At 43.8% G+C, this 27,239-nt stretch overlaps 1 protein-coding gene across 3 annotated transcripts; it reads right to left on the bottom strand.

Annotated features, from left to right (window-relative positions):
• Positions 1 to 233: 233 nt before the first annotated feature.
• On the bottom strand, positions 234 to 25,623 carry CTPS1 (CTP synthase 1). 3 transcript variants are annotated; one of them, XM_032228305.1, is made up of 19 exons: positions 25,448 to 25,623; positions 22,817 to 22,994; positions 21,852 to 22,022; positions 19,809 to 19,909; positions 18,748 to 18,864; positions 17,703 to 17,786; positions 17,361 to 17,441; positions 16,295 to 16,446; positions 14,010 to 14,142; positions 11,994 to 12,082; positions 9,887 to 9,981; positions 8,823 to 8,885; positions 8,281 to 8,324; positions 6,930 to 7,026; positions 5,660 to 5,715; positions 4,891 to 4,987; positions 3,512 to 3,656; positions 1,702 to 1,807; positions 234 to 1,263 (listed from the first exon to the last, which is right to left on the bottom strand). In XM_032228305.1, exons 2-18 carry the CDS (start codon positions 22,980 to 22,982, stop codon positions 1,735 to 1,737), a joined length of 1,764 nt encoding a protein of 587 aa, XP_032084196.1. In that variant the 5' UTR covers positions 22,983 to 22,994; positions 25,448 to 25,623; the 3' UTR covers positions 234 to 1,263; positions 1,702 to 1,734. The 3 variants fall into 3 exon arrangements, with proteins under 3 accessions (XP_032084196.1, XP_032084194.1, XP_032084195.1); XM_032228303.1 differs by having other exon boundaries at positions 1,702 to 1,793; positions 25,448 to 25,620; XM_032228304.1 differs by lacking the exon at positions 25,448 to 25,623 and adding an exon at positions 25,279 to 25,417 and having other exon boundaries at positions 1,702 to 1,793.
• Positions 25,624 to 27,239: the final 1,616 nt, after the last annotated feature.

Genomic DNA, 27,239 nt, shown 5'->3' with positions numbered 1-27,239 from the left:
GGCCAATTCTGATCATAAGTCGAGGTCTACCTGTATTTGGGATAGCTGGCCATATAATTTTAAATGAGATGGGGAAGGAGGGAGGGAAGGAGGGAGGGAGGGAGGGAGGAAGGAAGGAAGGAAGGGAGGGAGGGATGTAATTTCAAAAGAAATTCCACTCTTTAAATAAGACAAATGGGGAGGGCATGGGGGGGGAGGGTTTTCAAGCTATATAAACAGAGAGAGCAGACCAATTGTTTTCCCAAAGTTTTAATGAACTGAAAAAGATCTGTACATCCAATATGTTTGCACTAACACACTGTTTCGCGTAACTTGCTGGAAAATGTAGTTTCAAACCCTGCACTGGGAAAAGATCGTAAACCATGTTTGTCTTCAACCCCCACATCTGCAGGCTTGTCCTTTCTCTCTCCTAGCGCTGCATCTGCGTGTCACCGGACACATACATCCCCTTGTCAAAACAGATGCCCAGGGCAGCCCATACGCCCACAGGAGCTCTTCCTTCCGCGTAGTGTGATGGTCTCACTTCGAAAAACAAGACCCTCAGTGCTTCTTTCTAGTCCAAGGCAAAGCTCGCAATAAGAGGTGCAAAAGGCAACTTCTGAAAAGTCACTTTTTCATACACGTGCACCCCCACTGCATCCCCTGCCCCCTTGATGCAAGGAATCAGTTCAGGAAGCTGAACTAAAGAAAGCCATGCTCCTCTGGTCAATGTGTAAAATGGCTTGGGGAGGGTGGGGCAGGAATTAACACACTCACATTTTCAAAGGATCTTTGACTGTGGGGCTCCAGCATCAGAGTACACACCGAGTCTCTCGGGAACAGGAAAATTATTCTCTTGGGAAAGGTTAAGGGATTGTTAGGCTGTAGCACCAAGTTTGTTTTTGAATACTTTAGAAGCTTTGTGATATAGGCTGCCTTGTACGACTTGCCACTGAGATTGCCAACGATACAACGTACACCTCCAACAATGTAGAAGAATCAGACAATCCTGAGCAGAGATTCTGCTTGGCCTCTTCTGCGAGCAATTACGACGTTAAACCTCCTTACGTGTCCAAAATGTCTCTTCCCTCCCTCAGCTTCTGCACTTCAGGTTTGTAAGTTCCCAGGTGAGCACAGCTAAGCAGCACGGCCAGTTTCTCGGAATACTTTCTTTTAAAAAAAAGGTAATGACAAGATGTTTCCAAAAGTAAAAAAATAATGATAATAACATGATCTACAAAATCCTCAGGACGTAGGGTTGTCCAGTGAAGAATTTCCAAACACCTGGAGGGTGGGGTAAGGTTGAGATGAAGAGAGAGAAAAAGAGGAAGATCAGAAATATTTATGTGGCTTTATTTATGTGGCTTTATTTATGTGGCTTTCCGCAAAGCCACTAAGACCTGGTTGTTCCGGCAGGCCTGGGGCAGATGAATTTCCAGCCCCACTTGAAATGTTGCGACTGTTGTTGTTTTTTTAATCTGTCTGTCTTTTGTCCTATTTGTATCCCCTTCCCCCCTTGGTTGTTAGCCGCCCTGAGTCCCTCGGGAGTAGGGCGGCATACAAATTGAATAAACTACAACTACTACTACATGTCAAATTGATCGTATTTTGAAAATACTCTTTTAACCTGGTTAATTTTGACAACACCACCATCCCCTGCTCCCAGCAAACCGGGAAAGAAACCATTTAAAAAAACCCAGAAAATGAAATATAAGATTTTACCAGCAGTTTACTCATGATTCACTGCAGTAAATTTCAGTTCTGTGATCTCGGAATCGGGGGAACTACTTCCACTTCTGTCACTATAGGTATCCCTGTAAAATTCAGGCTGTTAGAAAAATAACAGGATTTCTCTTACATACATGAACAAATTCTGCTCCTGGTCTACTGATTCAGCGAGAATTCGTTGCCACTGAGACAAGAGGAATCAAGAGAAAGAACATAACTGTGATCCAGAGCAAATACTGGAGGTCTCAACATTTCTGAAGATAAGGTTGCTTGGCTGTCTTTATATAATAAACCTTTTTTTATATAGCGGGGACCCCTTCTTGTTTTTGTAACAAAATTATCTGTTACAGGAGGACTCCGCATTAGATAGGCCACCCCAAGGGTCGTGAAAGTTTTAATTTAAACTATTTTTTTTAAAAAAACAAAAACGGAAATACATGAAACTAAGATAAATACTTATTTGATGAGATGCAGAAAACAAAATACTTGGAATTCATACATCAACATAAAAGGCAGAAGAGTACATTGAAAATTAGAATCCATAGTTTGCACAAGGATGTGCATATGGGAGGGAAGTACAGAAGGAGAGAGAGGGAGAAGGAAAGAGGGAAAGAGAGTGGGGACAGGGAGGAGGGAGGGAGAGGGAGGAGGAGGGAGAGAGGGAAAGAGGGAGGGACAGGGAGAGAGAGGGTGAGGGGAGGGGGGAGAGAGGGAGGAGGGGGAAGGAGAGAGGGAGAGGGACGGGGAGAAGGAGGACGGGGGAAGGAGGGAGAGGGAGTTAGGGACAGGGAGGAGAGAGGGAGCGGAGGGAGGGGGAGAGAGGGTGAGGGTGAGGGGAGGGGGAGAGAGGCACGGGGAGGAGGAGGAAGGCGGGAGAGGGAGTTAGGGACAGTGGGGACAGGGAGGAGAGAGGGAGGGGAGGGAGAGAGAGGGAAAGAGGGAGGGGCAGGGAGATAGAGGGTGAGGGGAGGGGGGAGAGAGGGACGGGGGGAAGGGGGAAGGAGGGAGAGGGAGTTAGGGACAGGGGGGACAGGGAGGAGAGAGGGAGGGGAGGGAGGGGGAGAGAGGGAAGGAGGGACAGGGAGAGAGAGGGTGAGGGGAGGGGGGAGAAAGGGACAGGGAGAAGGAGGAAGGGGGAAGGAGGGAGAGGGAGTTAGGGACAGGGGGGACAGGGAGGAGAGAGGGAGGGGAGGGAGGGAGAGAGAGGGAAAGAGGGAGGGGCAGGGAGATAGAGGGTGAGGGGAGGGGGGAGAGGGACGGGAAGAAGGAGGAAGGGGGAGGGAGTGACGGCAGGAAAGAGAGGGAGGGAGGGAAAGAGAGAGAAGTTAACTTCCTCCTTTAACCTTTCTAATATAATCTCACAAAGAAGCCGTTTCTGGTTTGTCATAACCTTTATCCTTTGCCAAATTTACAGAACCAGAACTGACTTGGGGACAGACAGAGATCAAAGTTTTTGCTTAATGGCAACGGGGGGGGGGGGAATAATAAAGAACTGACCTTCCTTTAACCATGAACCACCACCCCAAATCTTTCCAAAAAAAAATCAACATCATTGAGGACCGCTGAAAAAGACTAATTTAATCTTTCAGAGAGAATCGAAACAGAAGCACGGGCAGAGCAGAGAGGCCTTTATAATGTACTTCTCCCACAATGCACTGTTAATATTATATTAATTATAATATTAATCCAGGTGCAAGGGGAAAGGATGCCGTCATGAGGTCTTACAGTGTCAGACGGATGTAAATCTGGAGCTCCCACGCACTCCCAGAGCAAATCCCAAAAGTACAATGCAGGCTGGACTTACCTGGGAGAGAGTCTGCAGCCCTTCTGGAGATAATGTGAGAGTTTCCCTGCAGAAGCCAGGAGGAGGCCAAAGTAAGGAGGAGAGGGTTTTATGGGTCTGGATAGGAATTCTGGGTGATACTGAACCCCCACAAAAAAAGGATGCTCTAGAGGAAAAAAAATAAGACATGCTTTATTAGCTTAATGGCCAAAACTATTCATAAGGCTACATGAATCTATATAGATATATAAACGGCTGTGTGGGTGTGGGTGTTCCGGCATAACTCTGGAATGCCTCAAGCAATTTCAACCAAACTTGGTACACAGATGACTTACTCTCTGGAGACAAATACTGGGGGGGGGGGGGGGGTAAAGACACCCCTAACACCCCTCGGGGTTTGGGTTCTGTTAAGATACAGCCTGTAGTGCCTTAAAATGTAGAAGTGCCTTCTACTGTACTGCTGTAAAATGGCTTCTACTGTACAGCACTGGAGTTCCCATGGTAACGGCTTCACAGTACTCCACAAGGGGGGGAGTCCCTTTGGTAAGGGGGAAAATCCAACATTAGAAATTACATTTGGTCCGGACATTTTCCCCCTAGAAATAAATACCCAGCCAATGCCAGGTTATTGGCTAGCATCCTACAGGTGTGGAGCCATGGAAGAGAATATTTGTACTCAGGGTTGAACTTGGTGCTCTCTGAGCTTGGCTGGTTTTTTTGTTTTTTTTTTTTTTTTGCAGATGTTTCATTACCAAACTGGGTAAATCACTGATGTTATCTAGTTTGGTAATGAAATGTCTGCAAAAAAAAAAAAACCAAGCTCAGACAAGGACCTCACATGTTAGCCATCACTAAAATTCATTTTTTTTTAAAGACCTAATATAGCAATTCTCTTTTTTTTCCTATCTAAGGAAAGATCACTTCCACAAATCTCAGAGAAACCCCTAAAACTTTTCCTCGATTAACAATAGCAGGTTTCGGGTTTCAGGTTTCGTTTTATTTATATGCTGCTCTATTCCCAACGGGACTCAGGGCGGCTCACAAAGCCAAGAGGGGAAGGGAAACATAAGAACTACAAATACAAACCTTTAAAATAACCAACAGACACACAATCGAGAGGGGAAGGGAACTCATCAACCCCAGGCCTGCCAACACAGCCAGGTTTTAACGGCTTTTCGGAAGGCCTGGAGAGAGGTGAGGGTCCGAATCTCTGCGGGGAGTTCATTCCAAAGGGCTGGCACTGCCACAGAGAAGGCCCTCCCCCCGGGTAGTAGCCAGATGGCATTGGCTAGTAAATGGAACCCGGAGGAGGCCAACCCTGTGCGATCTAATGGGTCTTTGGGAGGTAATTGGCAGCAGGCGGTCTCTCGCAAACCTTCTCGTGACGGATCAATGCTCACCTTCCAATTCAACCACTTCCATTCGCTCTCCTTCTACATCCTGGCCTACAAACTTCATACCTTTCTCTTCGAATGAGTTTTTCAGCTCCGGGTTTACCTATGAACAGAAGATGACACCAAGTGATAGTTTTTAACTGGACTTTGGAGAAAAAGGGTCCTTTCTAGGGCTGGGTTCCTGCCACTTCTAATCTCTTCTATAGAAGAGGTTCCACAAATCTACCGTGCCATTTAGAACTGGTTCCAGCTCCCTCCCCGTGCCCATCCGCACCATGTTTGCCCCATCCACTGCTCATTGATTGGCTGGCTCACCAATTGCCCTGCCCGCCTCTAAGAGTCTTATCTAAACCTGGAAGTCTTAAAGCTGTCGAGTTTGAACACCCCTGCGGGTTTTATTTCCTAAAGGGTTAGGGGTGGAAGGGTCTTGGAACTTGACAGCTTTAAGACTTGCACACTTCAATGCCAGAGTTCCTGAGCCAACATTTTGGTTGCTAAGCAAGAGCGTTGTTAAGCGAGTTTCACCACATTTTACAAGTTGGCCACACCCATCCAGTCACACGACTGCCAAGCCACTCCCACTTGATCACATGGCTGGCAAGCCACTCCCACCCAGTCAGATGGCCGGCAAGCCATTCCCACCCAGTCAGATGGCCGGCAAGCCACTCCCACAAAGCAGGCCACACCTACAGAAGAGGTTCTAAAATTTTTTGAAACCAACCACTGATCATTTCCCCGCCCACTGCCTTTCTTTCTCTACTCCAAGGAGCCATACCTCAAATCTGTGTCTGTGCCTTTCTTCTAAGTAATCACCATCTCCATACAGTTTTCCTATTGGTAGAGAAAATACATGGCCATTTGCTTATTTGAAACCAGCATACTTATTAATACCATACCTACCCCTGGCCTTTTCCTGATATAGTGATTTTCTTCCTCTTACAGAAAAATTTATTAGAAAGCGGTCACCAAAGAAAGAATGCATGAGTCTATCTTCTAGTCCAGGGGTGTCAAACTCGATTTCATTGAGAGCCGTATCAGGGTTATATTTGACCTCGGGGAGGGGATAACAACCTGGATCAAAGTCACCTCAGCTGGCTTTCATGGCTATGGTGGGACTTGAACTCACTGTCTCTTGCTTTCTAGCCTGGTGCCTTAAACCAGTGTTTTTCAACCTTTTTTGTGCAAAGGCACACTTTGAAAAAAATCACGAGGCACACCACCATTAGAAAATGTTAAAAAAAATTAACTCTGTGCCTATATTGACTACATATAAAGTAATTTTCCCACGGCACACCTTACACTATGTCACGGCACACTAGTGTGCCGCGGCACAGTGGTTGAAAAACACTGCCTTAAACTACTAGACCAAACTGGTTCCCAAATAAATGGCGAGTGAGACCTCGCTGAAACGTTGCCAAGATCTCAATCTTACACGGGAAAAGATCCGAATACAACAAGACCAGCATACCTACACCCGTGAAAATCTACGGATAGATAGATAGATAGATGATAGAGATATAGAGATATAGAGATATAGAGATATAGATATAGATAGATAGATAGATAGATAGATAGATAGATAGATAGAGAAATAAGAGATATAGATATATAGATACAGATAGAGAGATAGAGAAAATAGATAGATAGATAGATAGATAGATAGATAGATAGATAGATAGATAGATAGATAGATAGATATAGAGATATAGATAAATAGATATATATATATATAGAAATAGAGATATAGAGATATATAGAGAGATAAATAGAGAAATATATAGATAGAGATATAGAGATAGAGATAGATATGGATAGATATAGAGAGATAGAGATAGATAGATAGATAGATAGATAGATAGATAGATAGATGATAGATAGATATATTCTTTGTAGAGTTACTACCAAAGTCATCAAAATTGTCCCAAATGTCCTAGCAAAGTGGGACGGATGCTAGCTATAATTTCCCTTACTTTAAGCAGCCTGAGTAGTTGTATAATCAAAATACAATCAGGGGTCAAAAGAAAGGAAGGTCAAGGATAGCATACTCATGACAGAGTTCTTGGTTTGGAAGATAGTTCTCCTCTTGCCCAGCCTCATGGTTCCACCCATTTGACCTGGATTGTGTTCCGGCATGTCAATTACCTGAGAAGTCCAAGAGTATGATATGAGGGAGAAGAAGTTAAGACAACTAAAGACGTTAAGCAAGTATGCAGGGAAAAACAAAATATGTAAGTTGGTTCATTTGCACGGGTTTAGTAGCATCTAAAAACAAAATTGATGGTTTCCGAAATTGGTAATCCATCAGAAGGGCTTAAACCCCCCATTTCTAACTGCCAATGCAGCCATGTCTATCATGAGTTTTAGAGTGTATTCACGCGAGTGCATAATGTGTAACATTATATGCATATGTAACTTAAACACACATATACAAACATGCAAAAGTTTACTTTTAAGGTATTTACAACACTCTTGAATAGAAAGACTGTTCTGACCGAGGCTTCCCAAGAGCATGAAGCAAACTCCTTATCCCAACAAAACCCCTTTCATTAATTTGCTGTGAATTCTGCTCATTCACATCCAGAAAAGTCTTTCAAGGGAGGATTTACAGTCACAGACCTTATCTAGCTCGGAGAGCTGCCAGGCCAATATCTGCAAAACTTCGCGAAGAGCCATGAACCAATTAAGCGAACTAATTGTCTCCTGCAAACTCCACTCCCCTTTCGCTCCTCTTTTATTTCCTCTGGAAGGGGCCGTTCATCATCCACCTGTGGTCTTATTCCTAAGTCGATCCCTCTTCTTTAGCTGTTCCCTTTGTCTGGCAACTCTGCGCATGCGCACACTGGGAACAGACTCCGGCTGTTCATCTGCCTCACTGATGTCTGACTCTGAAGGCAGCTGATAACTGCCAGTCGGCTCTGCGCCCCCCCCTCTCTGCCTCCGACACAGAGCCCTCCTCAGAGCCTTCCCCAGATTCCAGGACTGGTCCATGTTCCTCCCCAACCTCCTCACTGTCCAAATCTGCTGCCAATTCTGCTGGCCACTGGCGGGCCACAGGAAAGTCAAGTAAATGTAACACACATCCTATTTGGTCAAATTGAGAGATTCACTGGCTCTAAATAAAATAAAATATGGACATTCATATCTACAAAAAAAAGGGAGGGAGAGCAACTCTCAAAACACCTAACTTCAAATATGAAACAACATTTTAACAGAAGTTCATCAATCATAACACTATAGGGAAGTCTAATTATTCTCATCATAATTCATTCTAATCAGGGCATTTTTTTTACATTTCCTTTCAAAATAATTGCTGTGAGAAGGGAGGGAGGGAACAAATGTTCTTGGTACACATGAAAAGAAACCACAATGGATTTTAAAAAGTATCATCACACTTACTACTGGGTGTGTAGTTTTGGGGTCAAATTCGGTAGAGTTGGCATCTGTGGATGATAAGGCTTTGATCACATAAGAAATCTACATTTCCAGTGGAAAGCAGCTTTTCCATTAATTAGCATGAAAGGCAATGTAACCCAAGACTCGGAGCAAACGATTCACATATACTGGTCAACGCTATCCTACCCAAATCATCAACATACCATGTTGTATATTTTAATAATCCACTACTTAAGTTTGAACATTGTAAATAGGTGCTTTCTTATTAAGACCTCTACACTTAGGCTAGTAAACAAAGCAAGAAAAACATGGAGATTTGTGTTTTGTATTGTGAACAGTTTAGAGAATTAAAAGCTCATTCCTTTAGAAACTCTTGTGAAAACTGGGTAAAGTGAAACAAGTACAATTACCTTAAGTATAAAAAGCTTTATTGAGATTTAAATGTTCCCAGCGTATTGCTACCCTACAACAATTATATCACAAGCGATTTTAAGGGTTAACATTCTGAAAGACAGACCCAAATGTTTATCTTCCCACGCCTGTACCTTGCCAGCCAAGGATGTTGCGGGCAAACTCCACAACAGCTAACTGCATTCCCAGACAGACTCCTGTAGAAAACAGAGCAAGGAGATATATTTTTAAAAAATATGCACTGGTATTCTCAAATACATAGCAGAATTCCTATTACCCTTCTTTATTAGAATTTACATAAGCAGCTGGAGATCGGGTACAGGATAATTTATGGCCTTACAATAATGCATCAGTCTGGCCACACACGATTTCAAAGAAATCAGATAGGTTTCTTGGGATAATACTGAAGAATATTTCTTTATCATGTCAAGCAAGCTGATACAGAAAGGACCATTTCAATTCTGGTTCACGTTCAAAGCAATTAGTTGAATTTTATTTATCTTATTGATTGATTGGTTGGTTGATTGATGATTGATTGGATTAACTTTGGAGGCCACCCAACAGTTTATGCTGTAATAAAGAACTATGAGAAAAAGATCATGAGCTGTGGTGGCGCAGTGGTTAGAATGCAGTACTGCAGGCTACTTCTGCTGACTGCCGGTTTGACTGCAATTTGGCAGCTCGAATCTCACCAGGCTCAAGGTTGATTCCTTCCTTCAGAGGTCAGTAAAATGAGGACCCAGATTGTTGGGGGCAATGGGCTGACTCTGTAAAACGCTTAGAGGGGGCTGGAAAGCACTATGAAGTGCTGTTGCTACGTGCTATGTATGGGCAAGAGGAAACAAACATCAACACGCTGAAGAAAATTCAACGGACTCAGCAATCACTCTATCCCCAGGCCTGGGAACAAAGCCAAGTCTTTAAAGACTTTGGGAACATCACAAGGGTGGGTCACATGAAACTCTGCAGAGATGCTCTTCCAGAGGGCATGTGCCTTGGCACATCCTTCTTGGCTCTCAAGAGATGACACTGATTAATTGAAAGAATCTGGAGGGCACCCATCCTACTGGTCCTACTGGACAGGTAGAAATGGTTGGACACAGAGATCAAAGAATAGGCCCAATGCCTTGTAAACTAAAGTTCTGCTACATCTTTCTCCATACAAAAAAAATAATAACATTCAAGCATATTTTCTCACCTAGGAAAGGTTTCTTCTGCTTTCTTGCCCAAGAAATGGCTTGGATTTTTCCTTCTGTGCCTCGAACACCAAAACCACCTGGAACCAAGACTCCGCTAAACAAAGAAGGAGGAAGCCTATTGGATAAACCTGAGCACTCACTTCACCTTTTGCATTATATTTATCCTAGTCCTCTGAAAACGAACTGGATTCACACAGTAAAATACACACCACAATGCACTCCACCTAGTCTGAACGAAGGAGGCTTAGTGAAAACAATCCCAGTCGTTTTGTTTATAAAGCACAGCCATGGTGCTTTACTTAACAATCTTAGTGGAAACCACCATGATTTAGCCCAGCGTTAATCCAGCAAGAATTTATCCAGATTGTTGTTTGTGCAAATAGTATCACCGCCAACATGAGACAATAAATCCAGAAACACCGCTCAAAATAATGGGGTGTTTTTGCAACATCAGTCACAAGCAAGAATGAAGATATTTCAGCCAAGCAGGGATTTCCAGCTGAAATTTGACAGAGGTGCGTATCATAGTAACACCCCTCTACTGAATGCTGATTGTCCAAAGTTCAATCTCTAGAAACCTCTAGGAAAACTACTAAGAGCCATGGTGGCACAGTGGTTAGAATGCAATATTGCAGGCTACTTCTGCTGCCTGCTTGCCTGCCAGCAGTTTGGCAGTTCGGGTCTCACCAGCTCAAGGCTGACTCAGCCTTCCATCCTTCCGAGGTTGGTAAAATGAGGACCCGGATTGTTGGGGGCAATGGGCTGACTCTGTAAACTGCTTAGAGAAGGCTGTAAAAGCTCTGTGAAGCGGTGTATAAGGCTAAGTGCTATTGCTACGTGAGCTTTAGAGAGCCCCTGACACCTATATCAATAGCTCTGGGGCAGAGGTGGGTTCCTACCAGTTCGCACCAGTTTGGTAGAACCAGTTCGTCAAATCTACCGAACCAGTTAGAATAGAAGAGGTTCCACCAGTGGACCCAGAAAGCAGGCCACACCTACAGAAGAAAGAGGTTCCAAAAATTTTTGAAACCCACCACTGACAGACAGACAGACACACACACACAGGCTCACAGAGAAAGAAAAAGAAATAAAGAAATAAAAAAAGAAAGAAAGAAAGAAAAAGTGAGAGAGATGAAAGAAAAAAAAGAAAAAGGGAGATACAAAAGGAAGGAAGGAGGGAGGGAGGGAGAGAGAGAGAGAGAGAGAGAGAGAGAGAGAGAGAGAAAACACATGGCCGGCAAGCCACTCCCATCAGGTCACATGGCCGGCAAGCCACTCCTACAAAGGAGGGCACACCCACAGAGTAGGTTCGAAAAATTTTTGAAACGCACCACTGCTCGGGGGGATCCCATTTGTTCATTCTGTGGCACCATCATATAATCATCACCCAGAGGCAATCTGCAGTATGTGGTTTGTGGACAAGGAACTTCTACATGGCATTTATTTATAATGATATTTATAAACAAAACAAAAAAGCAGTTAAAGGAACTTGCTACGTTTAGCCTAAAGAAGAGAAGGGAGCTATGATAACGGCATTCCAAAACATGAAGGGATGTCACAAGGAAGAGGGTGTTGGATTTATTATCCAGAGTATCCAAGGATAAAACAAGAAGCCATGGGTGGAATTTTAATTGTGAGAGCGCCAAATAAGGAGGGATTTCCTGACCGAAGGAGCTAAGAAGCTGTGAAACAGCCTGCCTCATGAAGTTGTGGGTCCTCCACCCACTGAAAGTCTTCAAAAAAAGACTGACAACCATTTGTTCTGGATGAAATGAGGATTTCTGCCATGGGCAGAGAATTGGACCGGAAGAACTCCAAGGTTCCTTCTCATCCTATTATATGTCACCCTCTTCTTTAAATAGAATTCCAAACCAGCTGGAATTAGAGCCAGCAATAAAAGCTTGTTTCCGATATATTTCATCCTGTTGCTCAGAAACAGGAAACAAGGCCCGGTGCCTAACTCATAAAAGGAAGACATTTTAACACTGACTCAACAAATCTGGCCTAATAAAAAATAAAGTTATTGCTGGGAGAAGCACAAAAACACCTTCCATAAAAAGAGGAGACATTTTCTCATCATAGCAAGGAAGAGGACGAATGCCTTACTCAGCACTGCACAGCTTCTGCCAGGCTTCGTGATATCGAACTGGTTCTTCTTGTAATGTAACCGGTTCCAGATTAGCAGAATCAATATACTGGAGAGAAAGAAAGAAAGAAAAAGATTGTCTCATGTTAGGCCTTGAATGTCAAGGTTAGCTGATCATTGCCTTGATTTTTCTACTAACTGACAAAATAGAAACCAAATGATAGCTTTGATATATATTTTTCTTTTGAAAAAACTCTGTTCCAAGTTATAGTTTATAGCTATAGTTTTATTGATTTGTATACCGCCCACTCCCGAAGGACTCCGGGTGGCTTACAATAAAAAAAGGGAGGGGGAATAATACACAAACAACATTAAAATATACAACAGTCACAATCTCCGGGGGGCTGGATATTTCGAGAGCCCCCCGGCCTGCTGGAGCAGCCAGGACTTAGTGGCTTTGCGGAAGGCTGGGAGGGTAGTAAGGGTCCGGATCTCCACGGGGAGATCGTTCCAGAGGGCTGGCGCTGCAACAGAGAAGGCTCTCCCCCGGGGAGTCGCCAGCCAACATTGGCTGGCAGATGGGATCCGGAGGAGACCTAACCTGTGTGATCGAATCAGTCTATAGACCCGTGATGGCAAACCTATGCCAAGGGTGCCACAAGGGGCACATAGAGTCCTCTCTGGGTGCACATGAGCCATCACCCCAGCTCAGCTCTACTGCATTTGCGCCTCCCGCTGGTCAGCGGATTTTAAGGTCTCCGCCATGCATGCGAGGGAGTTGCGTGTGCATGCTCAGAGGGCAAGGGGAGCGAAAGGGGGCCTGCCCTCCTTGTGCCTCATTTTTGGTCCCAGGAGGCTTCAGGAAGGCCTGCTAGGCCCAAAACAGAGAGCAGGGGGGGGGGGTTGTCACATGTGCATGCAATCAACGTTCTTAAAGAACCTTCGGTCTTCTTTGGAGGAACAGAAGAAATTCCATATGCCAATCTTTAACTTTTCGCTCTCAAGACCTTCTCACTTTTAAAAATTATGAAGGGTCCCAAAAGAGCATTTGTTTGTGTAGGTTACATTGATTAATACTGTATTAAAATTAACACATAGAACATTTATTGAATCATATAAAAATAATATTAAACATATTAACATAAAGCGTTTCGTGAAAAACTATTTTAACAAATAAAAAATAATAAGATATATTTTACATTTCTAGGAATATCTTCCATATCTGGCAAATAGTTTTTATTTCGTGCATCCGAGAGGATCTTGAGCAGCGGTGTCAAACTCAAGGCCCGGGGGCTGGATCCAGCCCACAGGGTGCTTAGATCTGGCCCTTAGGGTTGCCTTGGAAACAACGAAGGACCAGTGCCTCCGCCAGTGAAAACGGAGCTCAGGGGGGCTACACGTGGCTCATCCAAGCTCCATTTTCAGCTGCGATGGCCTCCTGCAACCCTATGCCAGTGAAAACAGAGCTCAGGGGTGATCAGCAAGCGATCAGGCCGCCACAAGCACCCGACACAAATGACGGCGAGCTGGCCACGCCCACCCTGGCCACATACACACATATACACACTGAGGTCAAACACAACCCTGATGCAGCTCTCAATGAAATCAGGTTTGACACCCCGGTCTTGAGGGACCCTCAGAAGTCCCTGAACCACACTAAGAAATGCTGGTGTACTCTGTCTTTTGATCCATTTTCCCCATTGTGTTTATTATAGCTATGGAAAAGTGTACAGTAGCCAATTGGGGGATTGACACAATATCAACATCCCAAAGAGTCTCTTACACATTGTGACCCAATGCTGGCATCACTGTTATCACATTAATAAGCTCCATCATTTCTAACATTGCTGGACTGTATGGGGTGGGCTGGTTTTTGTCGTTGTTGGTAAACATAGTAGAATTTGTGCCAGTAATAGCATTTTAGGTGCCATAGGAATATCCACTCAGGGCAGACACCCATATAGATTTTAAGTTTCAAACGAAACCAAGCAAGGAAAAAAATATTTTTGGGGAGGTAGTCAGTGGAAAAAGCATACCCTTATCTCGAGTTTGTGATTGATTGCTAGAGCAGAATGTTCCAAGGCTTTAATGACAGAGGCATATGAATCTGAAAACTTTGTATATTTGCCAACCAGGGCAATAGAACAGGTCTCCAATAAGCGATCGTATCTGTGTGAAAAACCAAAAGCACGTATTTAAAAAGTGAATATCAAAAAGTTTGGAATGAGAAAGCCAATATTAACATTATAATCTCACAAGACAATTTACTGGTTAATATGCTGGACTAGAAATAGGGGACACTCCTGGGGAGGAAAGCTATGGCAAATCTAGACAGCATACTAAAAAGCAGAGACATCACCCTGCCAACAAAAGTGTGTATAATCAAGGCTATGGTTTTCCCAGGTGCAATGGATGGCTGTGAAAGTTGGACCATAAGAAAGGCTGAGCGCCAAAGAATTGAGGCCTTTGAACTCTGGTGCTGGAGAAGATTCCTGCGAGTCCCTTTGACTGCAAGGCCATCAAACCAGTCAGTCCTAGAGGAGATCAACCCTGACTGCTCTTTAGAAGGCCAGATCTTGAAGATGAAGCTCAAATACTTTGGCCATCTAATGAGAAGGAAGGACTCACTGGAGAAGAGCCTCATGCTGGGAACAATTGAGGGCAAAAGAAGAAGGGGACGACAGAGAATGAAGTGGCTGGATGATTCACTGAAGCAGTAGGCGGGAGTTTAAATGGACTCCAGAGGATGGTAGAGGACAGGAAAGCCTGGAAGAACGTTGTCCATGGGGTCGCGATGGGTCGGACACGATTTCACAAATAACAACAACAAAGAAACAGGAAAACATGGATAGGCACAAAAACCAGCTGGGGTGACTGATCCTAGGAAGAAGGCCAGAGCAACCATTTCTGAAACTGCTACCTAGAAAAATGACACAGATTTGTCCACATAGCAACCAAGACTCCATTCCAACTCAAAGCACCATCACTATTACCACCCTCATCAAAATCCACACATGCAGTAAATTGGATAAAATGCAAATTATTAACACTGCTAATTTTATTTATTTATTATTACATTTACATCTCCCCCCCCCCCAACCCGGATCTCTCTGTCCAAAGCAAGTAGACTGTAACATTTAAAAAGGTACACTATGAGCTTGGATGCAGAGGTGGCTTCATGAAAGACATTCTGCAAACTAAAACTTAGCTCAGCCAGAGCCAAGTTAAGCAAATTGGGTCTTCAAGCCAGGAAAAAGACTAGTCCAGTGTACTGTATATCTCCAAAAAAATCCTTTTAAAAAATAGCTATCGCATTTATATATTACTTCACCGTGCTTTACCGCCCTCCCTGAGTGGTTTACGGAGTCAACCAATTGCCCCCCGACAACCTGGGTCCTTATTTTACCGACTTCGGAAGGACAGCTGAGTCAGCCCTGAGCCTATTAGGATTGAAGGAATTGAACTTCTAGTTTCTAGTTTAGTTTCTAGTTTTATTAAGTTTGTATGCCGCCCTATTCCTGAGAGACTCAGGGCGGCTAACAATAAAAAGGGAAGGAATACAAAAAAATAAAATAAAAAACAACAATTTAAAATTCTACAACAGCCGTAACCTCGAATGGGGCTGGATAGTTCAACAGCCCCAGGCCTGCCGGAACAGCCAGGTCTTAACTGCTTTGCGGAAGGCCGGAAGGGTAGTCAGGGTCCGGATCTCCACGGGGAGATCGTTCCAAAGGGCCGGAGCAGCCACAGAGAAGGCCCTCCCCCGTGGAGTCGCCAGCCAACATTGGCCGGCAGATGGAATTCGGAGGAGGCCTAGTCTGTGGGATCTAATAGGTCTTTGGGAGGTGACTGGCAGGAGGCGGTCTCTCAAGTACCCAGTTCCGATACCATGTAGGGCTTTAAAAGTAACGACTAGCACCTTGAAGCGTGTCCGGAGACCAATGGGCAGCCAGTGCAGCTCGCGGAGGATAGGTGTAATGTGGGTGTAGCAGTGAGCAGAATACTGCATTCTAACCACTGTGCCGTCACGGCTCCACAATTATAATGGAGGATTCCTTGTCCTATCCTTTTCATCTGTGGTCTGAAGTGGTGTGGTCTACACTATAGCAATCTACATTTGGGTGCCATATGGTTCATTGTTGTGGGAATCCAGTGATTGTCTTAGCTGGCTGGGGTAACCAGGACATCATTGTAAGCAATAACACGCTTTCTTTGCGGATATCAAACTGCACAGCCATTGTGCTTTGTCGTCTTAGATTTAAAAGTTTACTGCATGGCGTGAAACTAGCCAGAATTACTGTTTGCCCAGAGTAGCTCTCACCTGTCTGCCATCTCCTTCCACTTCATCAGCATTCTCTGGGGCTGCTTTTCAATGGGAAGGTTGAGCCTGTGTCTAAAATAATCCACCACTCCTTGCTCCTCTAGCAACAGAGGAACACGATAGATGGAAGAGACGTCATGGACACAGATCACCTGTTGGAGCAAAGCAAATTATTTGGTTAAGCAAATATTACTAGGATCTTAACAGCCGTATCTGCAAATACACATAACGACGCACAGAATTAACTGCTGCTTTGGCAAACAGAAAATCAAAATATTAATTGCCGCGCTGCATTGCAAGTCCCAGCTAATTGGAAAAAAAGGGGGCTTCCGTACATAAAGTCAGCTGCACAGAATTCTCTTGATTTGACATAGATGCGGGTCTCCCGAGCTTTGATGAAAAGGAAAGATAGGCAACCAGCAGCCTACAGATAAATGCTTCAACACCTGTTTTACAATTCGTCATCACTGTGATTTGGTGATAAATGACTGAAAATCTACCTTGTACATTTCTTTTTTTTCCCCTAGATAATTAATAAGTTAGATAGGAGTTCATAACTTCTTGAGAGACCGCCTGCTGCCAATTACATCCCATAGACCCGTTAGATCGCACAGGGTCAGCCTCCTCCAGGTTCCGTCTACCAGCCAATGCCATCTGGCTACCACTCGGGGGAGGGCCTTCTCTGTAGCAGCTCCGGCCCTTTGGAATGAACTCCCCGCGGAGATTCGGACCCTCACCTCTCTCCAGGCCTTCTGGAAAGCTGTCAAAACCTGGCTGTGCTGGCAGGCCTGGGGTTGATGAGTTCCCCTCCCCTCTCGACTTGTATGGCTGTATGACTCTTGTGTATTTTAATTACGTGTATTGTGTTTGTATCCCCTTTTCCCCTTTCGAGTTGTTCGCCGCCCTGAGTCCCTCCCGGAGAAGGGCGGCATACAAATAAACTAAATCTAAATCTAAATCTAATCTAAATCTGTTCTGTGCAAGCAGAAACTATTACATGAAATCAAAAGCCTGCAGAAAACGCACATCTATGCCAAACGTTGCTGTTAACATGAAGCAACTTTACCTGTTCTGGTTCTACATGACAAAACATGGAAATTTTCTCTTTCACCGAGGTATCCAGAGGCGTGGAACATCTGCACACGATCTAGTAAAGAAAATAGCGAAACCTTCAAAAGATTTGCCCAAGGTTTAAATCTAGCCTTCAAACAGAATTTGGTTAGCTCACCAAAGAACAATTAACCACATTATACTTTCTCAGCTTCTGGGAACAGATAATTATCTCTTTCACAGCAATTTATTTTATATTTCTCAAATTGCTGAAAAACATCTTCCCAGCCTCAGCCTGACAGCCGTTTGAAATCCAGCCAGTATTTTTTTTTTTTACATACATCGTATCAAAACTTACTAGATCTGGTGATAGACCCAGGCCCCGAAGTTCGCGAACACTATTCTGGGTGGGTTTTGTCTTCTGCTCCCCTGTAGAACTTGGCTAAAAAAGACAAGCCAAGAAACATAAACAAGAAGACGACGTGTCAAATTAAGATCAGATTTATTTCCCAACTTCTTTGAAAACCTTCAGGTCGTTCTTGCAGTCCGTTTATTCATTTGTTTATTTGTCTACCATGTTTCCTCGAAAATAAGACCTCCCTGGATAATAAGCCCTATCGAGCTTTTGAGCGCATGCGCTAAGATAAGCCCTCCCCCGAAAATATTGCAACACAGCAACAGCCAGGAGGTGACCACGCTTGCCGCCTCCTGCACCTCAAAAATAATAAGACCTCCCCGAAAATAAGAACAAGTGCTTATTTCGGGGGTCAAAAGAAAACAAGTGTCAGGCCTGCATTTATATTCCTTTTAGAATTTTGGCCTGCCACACTTTGTCTTATTTCATTATGCTGTTTCATTAGTATAGTCGATGGGAGGGGGGAATAGAAGGAGTAGGATTGTGGAATGTATTGTTTTCATTCTTTACTAAAAGCCAAGGTCATCCTTTGTCTCCGCACCAGTAGACCTGACTGGAAGAAGCTGGGTGTGGATGCCAGCGTGGAAGAAGAAGATTGGACCATGTGATGGATTGTGGGTGTGGGGACAAGATCATGAACTTTTAACTGGGTGGAATTTGATGGCATTTCTAGTATTGGGATTAACACAGATGTGCTAAGATGTCTGTTTTATTAAATTGGAACTTTAAGGATCGTTTTGCCTTTGATTCTGATTTAATTCTACATGATACTTGGAATGCTGACAACAAGACTGTCTTATTTTTGGGGAAACACGGTAGTTTCTTGGCCATCTAATTCCACAAACAGTTTCCTATCATCACAAACAGAACAAGCAAGGTGAAAGAAACAATTCCCAACCTTTTGGATATCATAACCCAAAGCCTTAGCAAAGAGCAACCTTGGTTCTCTGGGACCAATACTACAAGGAACTGCCTTATGGAATCTTACCTGGGGAACTAGACTGACGTGAATATTACAGAAGTTCTCTCGCTTGACTTTGAATTGAAATTGGCGGAATGCTTCAATAAAAGGCATGCTTTCAATATCTCCCACTGTTCCTCCGAGCTAAAATACAGACATCGAAAATTAAATGCAAAGCTCTTTTCTTCAAAGCACAAACCCTGTCGTTGTCCCCCATCTCCTTTTACCATATTCAAATTTAACAATATTTCAGCCAAATCCCTTCATGTACTTTTCTTAACTATAGCAATAGAATTCTTTATTGCCCAAGTGTGATTGGACACGCAAGGTATGTGCCTTTGGTGTATATGCTCTCAGGGTATGTAAGAAAAATAAAATACATTCATCAAGAATAAAAAGATACAACACTTAGTGATAGTCAGGTTTAAGCTATCAAATCGTATTAGGAAACAAATAAGAATATAAATTGAAAGATACAAGCAACATGGTTTTAGTAATAAGTTGGAAGAGAATAAGGAAGAGAAGAATAATAGTAATGCAATCTAACTAAATTATTGACAGCGTTGTGGAAATTAGTTGCTAAGTAGAGAAATGGCATTCGGGGAAAAACTGTCCTTGTGTCTAATTGTTCTGGTGTGCAGTGCCCTATAGCATCGTTTTAAGGGTAGTAGTTGAAACAATTTATGTCCGGGATGTGAGGGGTCTGTAGATATTTTCACAGCCCTCTTTTTGACTCATGCAGTATACAGGTCCTCAATGGAAGGCAGGTTGGTAGCCATTGTTTTTTCTGCAGTTCTAATTATCCATTAATAATAGTACTTGGACTTATATACCACTTCATAGTGCTTTAAAGACCTCTCTAAGTGGTTTACAGAGTCAGCATATAGCCCCCAATTATCCTGGCATTATCAATTTGGATATTTTGGATATTTGCATATTAATTTTCTTGTGCTGATTAATGACCATAAAGTATGGTAATGTTTTTTGGTACCTTTCGCAATACCCAGGTGGTAATCATCAACCAATATCTTACAGGTTTAGTTTATCTGAAGTCCTGGCAAGAGACACAGAAGGCCATGGACACCAACCTCAATCACACAGACTTGGGGTTCCATGCCATCTTCATCCACTGGGATCCGTGCTTGTCTCATCACCCATTCCTGGATGGCATCAGTAATGTGGGGCACAACTGTAAAATAATTTTTAAAAAGCTATTGTTTCAATAATTTCTGGCTACATAGGTTTCATCATGATTTCTTTCCCCATTACCTCCCTTCTCCTGTTTTCAGGGCTGACATCATATAAGTTAACGGTAAAGGTTTCCTTCACACATATGTGCTAGTCGTTCCTGACTCTAGGGGGCAGTGCTCATCTCAGTTTCAAAGCGGAAGAGTCAATTCTGTCTGAAGACATTCTCCGTGGTCATGTGGCCGACATGACTAAACGCCGAAGGCGCATGAAACCCTGTTACCTTCCCACCAAAGGTGGTTCCTATTTTTCTACTTGCATTTTTACATGCTTTCAAACTCTAGGTTGGCAGAAGCTGGGATAAGTAACGGGAGCTCACTCCGTTACACGGCGCTTGGAATTCGAACCGCCAAACTGCCCACCTTCTGATCGACAAGCTCAGCGTCTTAACCATTGAGCCACCACGTCCCTTTTTCTGGCTACATACTTGGTTTCAATTAGAATCATCTCATGTTAACACTGAACATTCATTTCTTGGTGAATTTCTGGTTATTTGATTTTATTAATTCAATCTAGATGCGATCCAACTCTAACCAATTTGGCTATTTTGTTTTATCCAATAAGGTTACTGGATACCTTATCATTCCTGTTGGCTAGTGACACTGCATTCTCGTGAACATATTCCTGAGTAAAGTCTCCATTGTTCTGGCTTACAGCAACATGCAAATACAACTAGAATAGTATTAGGTGTTCCAGGGATGCCAGCAGGGTAAGGTCAAAAAAGTCAAGATGGCGACTTTAACGATGCAATCAAAGCTCTGTGTACATGACACACATAAAAAAACTATGAAGCTTTGATTACTATGAAGCTTTGTTTCACTGTGGCTGATATCTTAATTTTTTGACCACTCCCTAAAGACATCCTTGAGTTGCTCTAACAATTATTCTCTTCTTTATTTATTTGTAGTACTGGAAAGAAATGTTTTTTAAATAATGCTTTCAACTGTGTCTCGAAGTGCCCAAATTACTCATCTCCAGGTTATCAAAACACCAAGAGAGACAGTGGCCACAGTACATAAAAACTACAGTGCATAAACTACAGTAATCTTTAAGAAGATGTTGGATAGCCATTTGTCTGAAATGGTACAGGGTTTCCTGCCAAGGAAGGGGTTGGACTAGAAGACCTCTAAGGTCCCTTCCAACTCTGCTATAGTATAGTATAGTATTGTATTGTACAGTACATTTCACTTCATTTCACTTATTGAGCTTGTATGCCGCCCACTCCCGAAGGACTCCGGGCGGCTTACAATAAAACAAGGGAGGGGGATAATACACAAGACAACATATTAAAATGTACAACAGTCACAATTTCCGAGGGGTTGGACATTTCGAAAGCCCCCAGGCCTGCTGGAGCAGCCAGGACTTAACGGCTTTGCGGAAGGCCGGGAGGGTAGTGAGGGTCCGGATCTCCACGGGGTGATCGTTCCAGAGGGCTGGAGCTGCAACAGAGAAGGCTCTCCCCCGGGGAGTCGCCAGCCGACACTGGCTGGCAGATGGGATCCGGAGAAGGCCTAACCTGTGTGATCTAATCGTCTGTGGGAGGTAATCGGCAGGAGGCGGTCTCTCAGGTACCCAGGTCCGATGCCATGAAGGGCTTTATAGGTAACGACCAGCACCTTGAAGCGGATCCGGAGACTAATGGGTAACCAGTGCAGCTCGCGGAGGATAGGTGTGACGTGGGTGTACCTGGGTGCACCCACGATCTCTCGCGCGGCTGCATTCTGGACCAGCTGGAGTGTTCGAACACTCTTCAAGGGCAGCCCCATGTAGAGCACATTACAGTAAGCTACATAAGCTACAGTACATAAAATACATGGTCTTTATGGTTGAAATTAAACAAAGTCTGCAGCCAAAGGAGAATGAATCCATGTTTAATACTTTACCTTGCACCGTTTTACCCAAGTAGTCTCCCTTCCTTTCCTTGTTGATGACATATTGGTATATTTTCCCAGTGGTCAGATTATTGTCCTTTGTGAGCCGGATATCAAGAAACCGTTCGTAGTTACCCAGATCCAAATCCACTTCTCCTCCATCATCCAACACAAAGACCTCACCTAAAACAAAATGACCACCACAGGTAAGCTTTGTGTCGCCTTCTTCCGCCTATCCAGGTCTGTGTACTGAAAGCGTCCCTCCAAAACCTTTTTCCCAAGCCTAGCATATTCCCGATTGGTGAGCAATGGCAACGCCAGCTGAACCATCCTAGGATCTACTGTGCAACTTTCCGAAGGAGCCTCAACATTTGCTTCCCACTGTAGACCAAACCCCAGCAAGGATCTCTGCTGCCTGTCGCTTTCGTTGCCTGAACCATCTACAGCAGTGTTTCTCACTCAGGCCTCCTTTTAAAGATGAATGGACTTCAACACATTGAAGTCCATGTATATGGCTGCCCATTTTATAGGCATGAGTAGGAGAGGGGCTGATGTTAAAGAAAATGCAAATGGAATAAAAACGAAAGCAAAAATTATAAATATAAATAATATAAAATAGCCCAATACACAGATTGGACTCTCTGTATCGTATTCTATTTTTTTTAAAGTAGAGAAATAAGAAAATGGGCTGCCATCTGTCAGAAATGGTATATAGGGTCTCTTGCTTGAGCAGGAGGTTGGACTAGATGACTCACAAAGTCTCTTCTATTCTTTTCTATTCCTATTTCTTTTCTATTCTTATTTCTTTTCTATTCCTTTTTCTTTTCTATTCCTTTTTCTTTTTCTTTTCCTATTCCTATTTCTATTGTATTCTATTTCTACTCTACTCTACTCTACAAAATGTACCTTCTGTACTAGAATGTGGAAATACTCAGTCCTTGCTGCTATATCAAGAAGGGGTTTTCATCTCGTCTTACCGTGTTCATAAGGAGAGAAGGTGCCTGCATCAATGTTAATGTAAGGGTCAATTTTAATGGAAGTGACGTGTAATCCACATGATTTGAGGATCGTCCCAACGCTGCTGGCAATGATTCCTTTTCCAATCCCTGAGATGACACCACCTGTTACCAAAATGTACTTCATTTGTTTCAATGTCTAAAAAAAGGGGGAAAAAGTCGAGTTTCATAAAATATCGCCACTGATTTATTGGTTTTGGAGTTGATCAGTCTTGCTGACCAATACATATCTCTTAACATAAAACAAGATTATATTTATTGTATATCTTGCAGATTTAAAGCCAGTGTTCAGTTTTACATTGTTATTGATTTGGCTGCCCATTTGTTTTCCATATAAGATTACACTTTTTCTTTTGTACTTGGCTTTATGTTTTACAAGCTACTTTGTCTATATATGCAGTACTGTTTAATAAAATAAAGCGCCATGCTTCCAGTTCATTAATACTAATGAAAATCAGACCCACTTTCTACTTTTGCCTCTCCCCATAAACTGGCCCTTTTAAGGAATTAGCAACAAACACACCTCCAGGCTTTATGGTCTCTACCATACATAACTTAGTACCAAGTTACTCACTTTGAGAAAGGTCAGAACAACTAAAGACTTTAGCAAACTATTCTATTTACAATCCTTCATTTTCTTTAAAACAGTGTGTTCCAACCTTGACACACATCGTAAGGCTACCAAGGTTGAAAAACAATGTTTTATTAAGAGGATCATGAGACAGCAAAACGCATGTGTTCCCAGATCAATCGGAGGCTAAAAAAACAGTGAAAATGGGAGCAATTGCTAATTCATTTTATATATCTTTTTATTCCACAAAAGAACATCATATGGGTCCATTATACATTAAAATAAACGAAGAACACAATGGATCAGGAGAAAGGTTAGAAAGATAGCAGCAATTAAATATTTCACATCAGATTAAAAATCTGAAATTAGAAAGCCTCGGTTATAGGTATTTAAACTGCCTAGAGTCGCTTAAGTGTGAGGTGATATAGAAATTGGATGGATGGGCAAGCGGACAGATAAACAGATAGATAATATAGGGTCTTCTAGAGGTATAAGGTAATATTCTCAATGAAATCATGGAAAAAGCAATACAGGTAAAGGTAAAGGTTCCCCTCGGACATATGTGCTAGTCGTTCCCAACTCTAGGGGGCGGTGTTCATCTCCGTTTCAAAGCCGAAGAGCCAGCGCTGTCCGAAGATGTCTCCGTGGTCATGTGGCTGGCATGACTAAATGCCGAAGGCGCACGGAACGCTGTTACCTTCCCACCAAAGATGGTTCCCATTTTTCTACTTGCATTTTTACATGCTTTCAAACTGCTAGGTTGGCAGAAGCCAGGACAAGTAACGGGAGCTCAACTCAATTACGCGGCGCTAGGGATTTGAACCGCCAGACTGCCGACCTTCCTGATCGACAAGCTCAGCATCTTAACCACTGAGCCACCGCATCCCTAGAGGCAACTTGGACTTTCTGATTTTTTTTTTCTTGGAAGACATTTCGCTTCTCATCCAAGAAGTTTTTTCAGCTCTAACTGGATGGTCGTCAGAGCTGAAGAAGCTTCTTGGATAAGAAGAAAAATGTCTTCAAAGAAAAACCAGAAAGTCCACTTGCCTCTTGAAAAAAGCATCTTTCAGACAACCAGGTTATACATATATATAACCTGGATGAGTGAGAATCTTCCTAGACCTTTTGACTTGAATACACACAAACACTATCTATCTATCTATCTATCTATCTATCTATCTATCTATCTATCTATCTATCTATATCTATCTATCATCTATCTATCTATCTATCTATCTATCTATCTATCTATCTATCTATCTATCATCTATCTACCTACCTACCTACCTACCTATCTCAACTTAAGAGTAGAAAGGAAGGCATCTGGAGAGACAAGAGTTTAAGAAACACTATCCTAAGTCAGCTAAAAGAAAGCCCAGAACCCCATCCTGATGCTGACTTAGTGCAGCCCCGGCATTTAGGGCCACCAATGCAAAACCTCCTGGACTGCTTTCCCACGACCAGCTCCATCCCGTTTACCCAACAACAAACCCATTTCCAGGCTCGAGGGGGGGTGTCATCCAGAGGACCTTCGCCCACAGGACGTCCCCGAAACTCAGCTGACCAGCAGCCGCCTGGAGGTCTTGCATTCGTCAGAACCCGCGCAAAAGATCCGGGCAACCTCGCTCGTGTCTGCAGCCGCCACCCCCTCCGGTACACGTGGCAACGCGGGGGTCGCCCGAAAGGACCCCGAAAGGCAAGCCATGGCAGCCGCTTTGTGTATCCCCCACCCTCCCCCCACCCCGAAGATCCAGGGTCGGATCTCATCCCCGGTCCACACGGGGATGATGGGCTTTGTAGTGCGAGGAGAGATCTGGGGAACAGCCTCCCTCCCCCCCCTCCACCGTCGTACCCGTGTCAAGGGCCAGCCCCGGTGCAGCTGTTATCCCAGCACGAAGCAAACCGGCTCCGGCGTTTGACAGGCGATGCCCGAGAGCCTCCCCTTCCTCCCGGGCCAGGCCCAGGAAAGACACTCCGCGCCCGCGCCCGAATTCTGCTCCCCCCCCCCCCCCGATACTGACCCTCCACAGGGCCAGTCCACTGCGCAGGCGCGTGGACGCGGAGCCCTCCCAAGGCTTTATTCTTTAAAAAAAAAAAAAAAGAGCCCGTCCGCGTCTGGAGAAGAATCTTGCGAGGTCGGCAGGAAACCAGAGGCTACGAACGCATGGAGCCGGCGCGCGGGCGCGCTTAAAAAGCACGCGGAGGCGGGTGAGGGAAGGGCGGAGCCAGAGGCGGGCAAAAGAGTGCGGTCGGGCGCGATGGAAACGCATTTTATATATTATTTTTTTTGAGGGGTTGGGTATACGCCTGCGCGAACTTAGACGCAGCGCGGCTTGTTTCGCCTTCTTCCCGAAGTTGTTTTTCTATAGGCTGGGATTTCATAAGGGGGCGGGATAAGGGGGCGTATCTCCGAGAGGCCGACATTCTGCACGCCAGAATGAATGAGCGAAGTTGACTGGGATGGATGGATGGATAGATAGATTGGGTAGATAGATAGATAGATAGATAGATAGATAGATAGATAGATAGATAGATAGATAGATAGATAGATAGATAGATAGATAGATAGATAGATAGATAGATAGATAGATAGATAGATAGATAGATAGATGATAGATAGATAGATAGATAGATAGATAGATAGATAGATAGATAGATAGATAGATAGAGTTACATAAACTCTCCCGGCTGGCGTCCAGAACTTTTTTTGACAGCCCTGATAGAATAGTATCGATTTATTTGCTTGCATGTATTCATTTGATGTCCAGTATAAAGGTAAAGGTTCCCCTCGCACATATGTACTAGACGTTCCTGACTCTAGGGGGCAGTGCTCATCTCCGTTTCAAAGCCGAAGAGCCAGCGCTCTCCGAAGATGTCTCCGTGGCTGGCATGACTAAACACATGCTGTTACTTTCCCAAAGGTGGGAAGTATTTTTCTACTTGCGTTTTTTATGTGCTTTTAAACGGCTGGTTGGCAGAAGCTGGGACAAGTAATGGGAGCCCAGTCCATTACACGGTGCTAGGGATTCAAACCACTGAACTGCCAACCTCTCTAATCGACAAGCTCAGCATCTTAGCCCCTGAACCACCAGCACGGCCTTTTTGCACTGGTGAGCACTCATGGTCGCCAAGGCAATTTAAACCTCTCTCTCCCTCTCTCCTCCCTCCCTCTCCCTCCCTCCCTCACCCCCTCTTCCCCTCCCTCCCCCTCTCCCTCCATCCCTCCCTCTCCCTCCCTCTCTCTCTCTGTACACACACACACCAGTACATATACATAAACAAAAGAAATTAAAGATAGTAATACAGTCTATCAAAGCAAAAGTTGGAATTTTATACAATAGCTTTAGGCAATAATGACTAAGCTCAAATTATCCTACTTCAGACACCTTATGCAAAGAGGTGGCTCCCTAGAAAAGCTGGAGGGGAAGATAAGAAGAGAACACAAGCGGAAAAGTGAATAAACTCAGTTACAGTGGTGATGGCTGCAGCCTTGGGCGAACTGAAGGGCCATGTTAGGATCAGACCCCCATGGAGAAAACCCATCTAAAACCAATGTTTCTCAATCTTGGCAACTTTAAAATGTGTGGGCTTCAACTCCCAGAATCGCCCACCCTACACAGTTGGCTGGGGAATTCTGGGAGTTGAAGTCCACCGGTTTGAAAGGTTGAGAAACGCTGGTCTAAGTTGTTCCTAGGAATCAAAAATGACTTTATGGCACATAATCAACTGAAAGTTCTGTAGCGTTCATAGATTTTCTAAGTGATGGGAAAGGAAAAAAATAATTGATCAGATTTGATTGCTTGAAGAATTATG

The sequence above is a fragment of the Thamnophis elegans genome, chromosome 12 (genome assembly GCF_009769535.1).
Source record: "Thamnophis elegans isolate rThaEle1 chromosome 12, rThaEle1.pri, whole genome shotgun sequence".
Classification (NCBI taxonomy): domain Eukaryota; kingdom Metazoa; phylum Chordata; class Lepidosauria; order Squamata; family Colubridae; genus Thamnophis; species Thamnophis elegans.
This window is presented reverse-complemented; position numbering and strand designations above follow the sequence as displayed.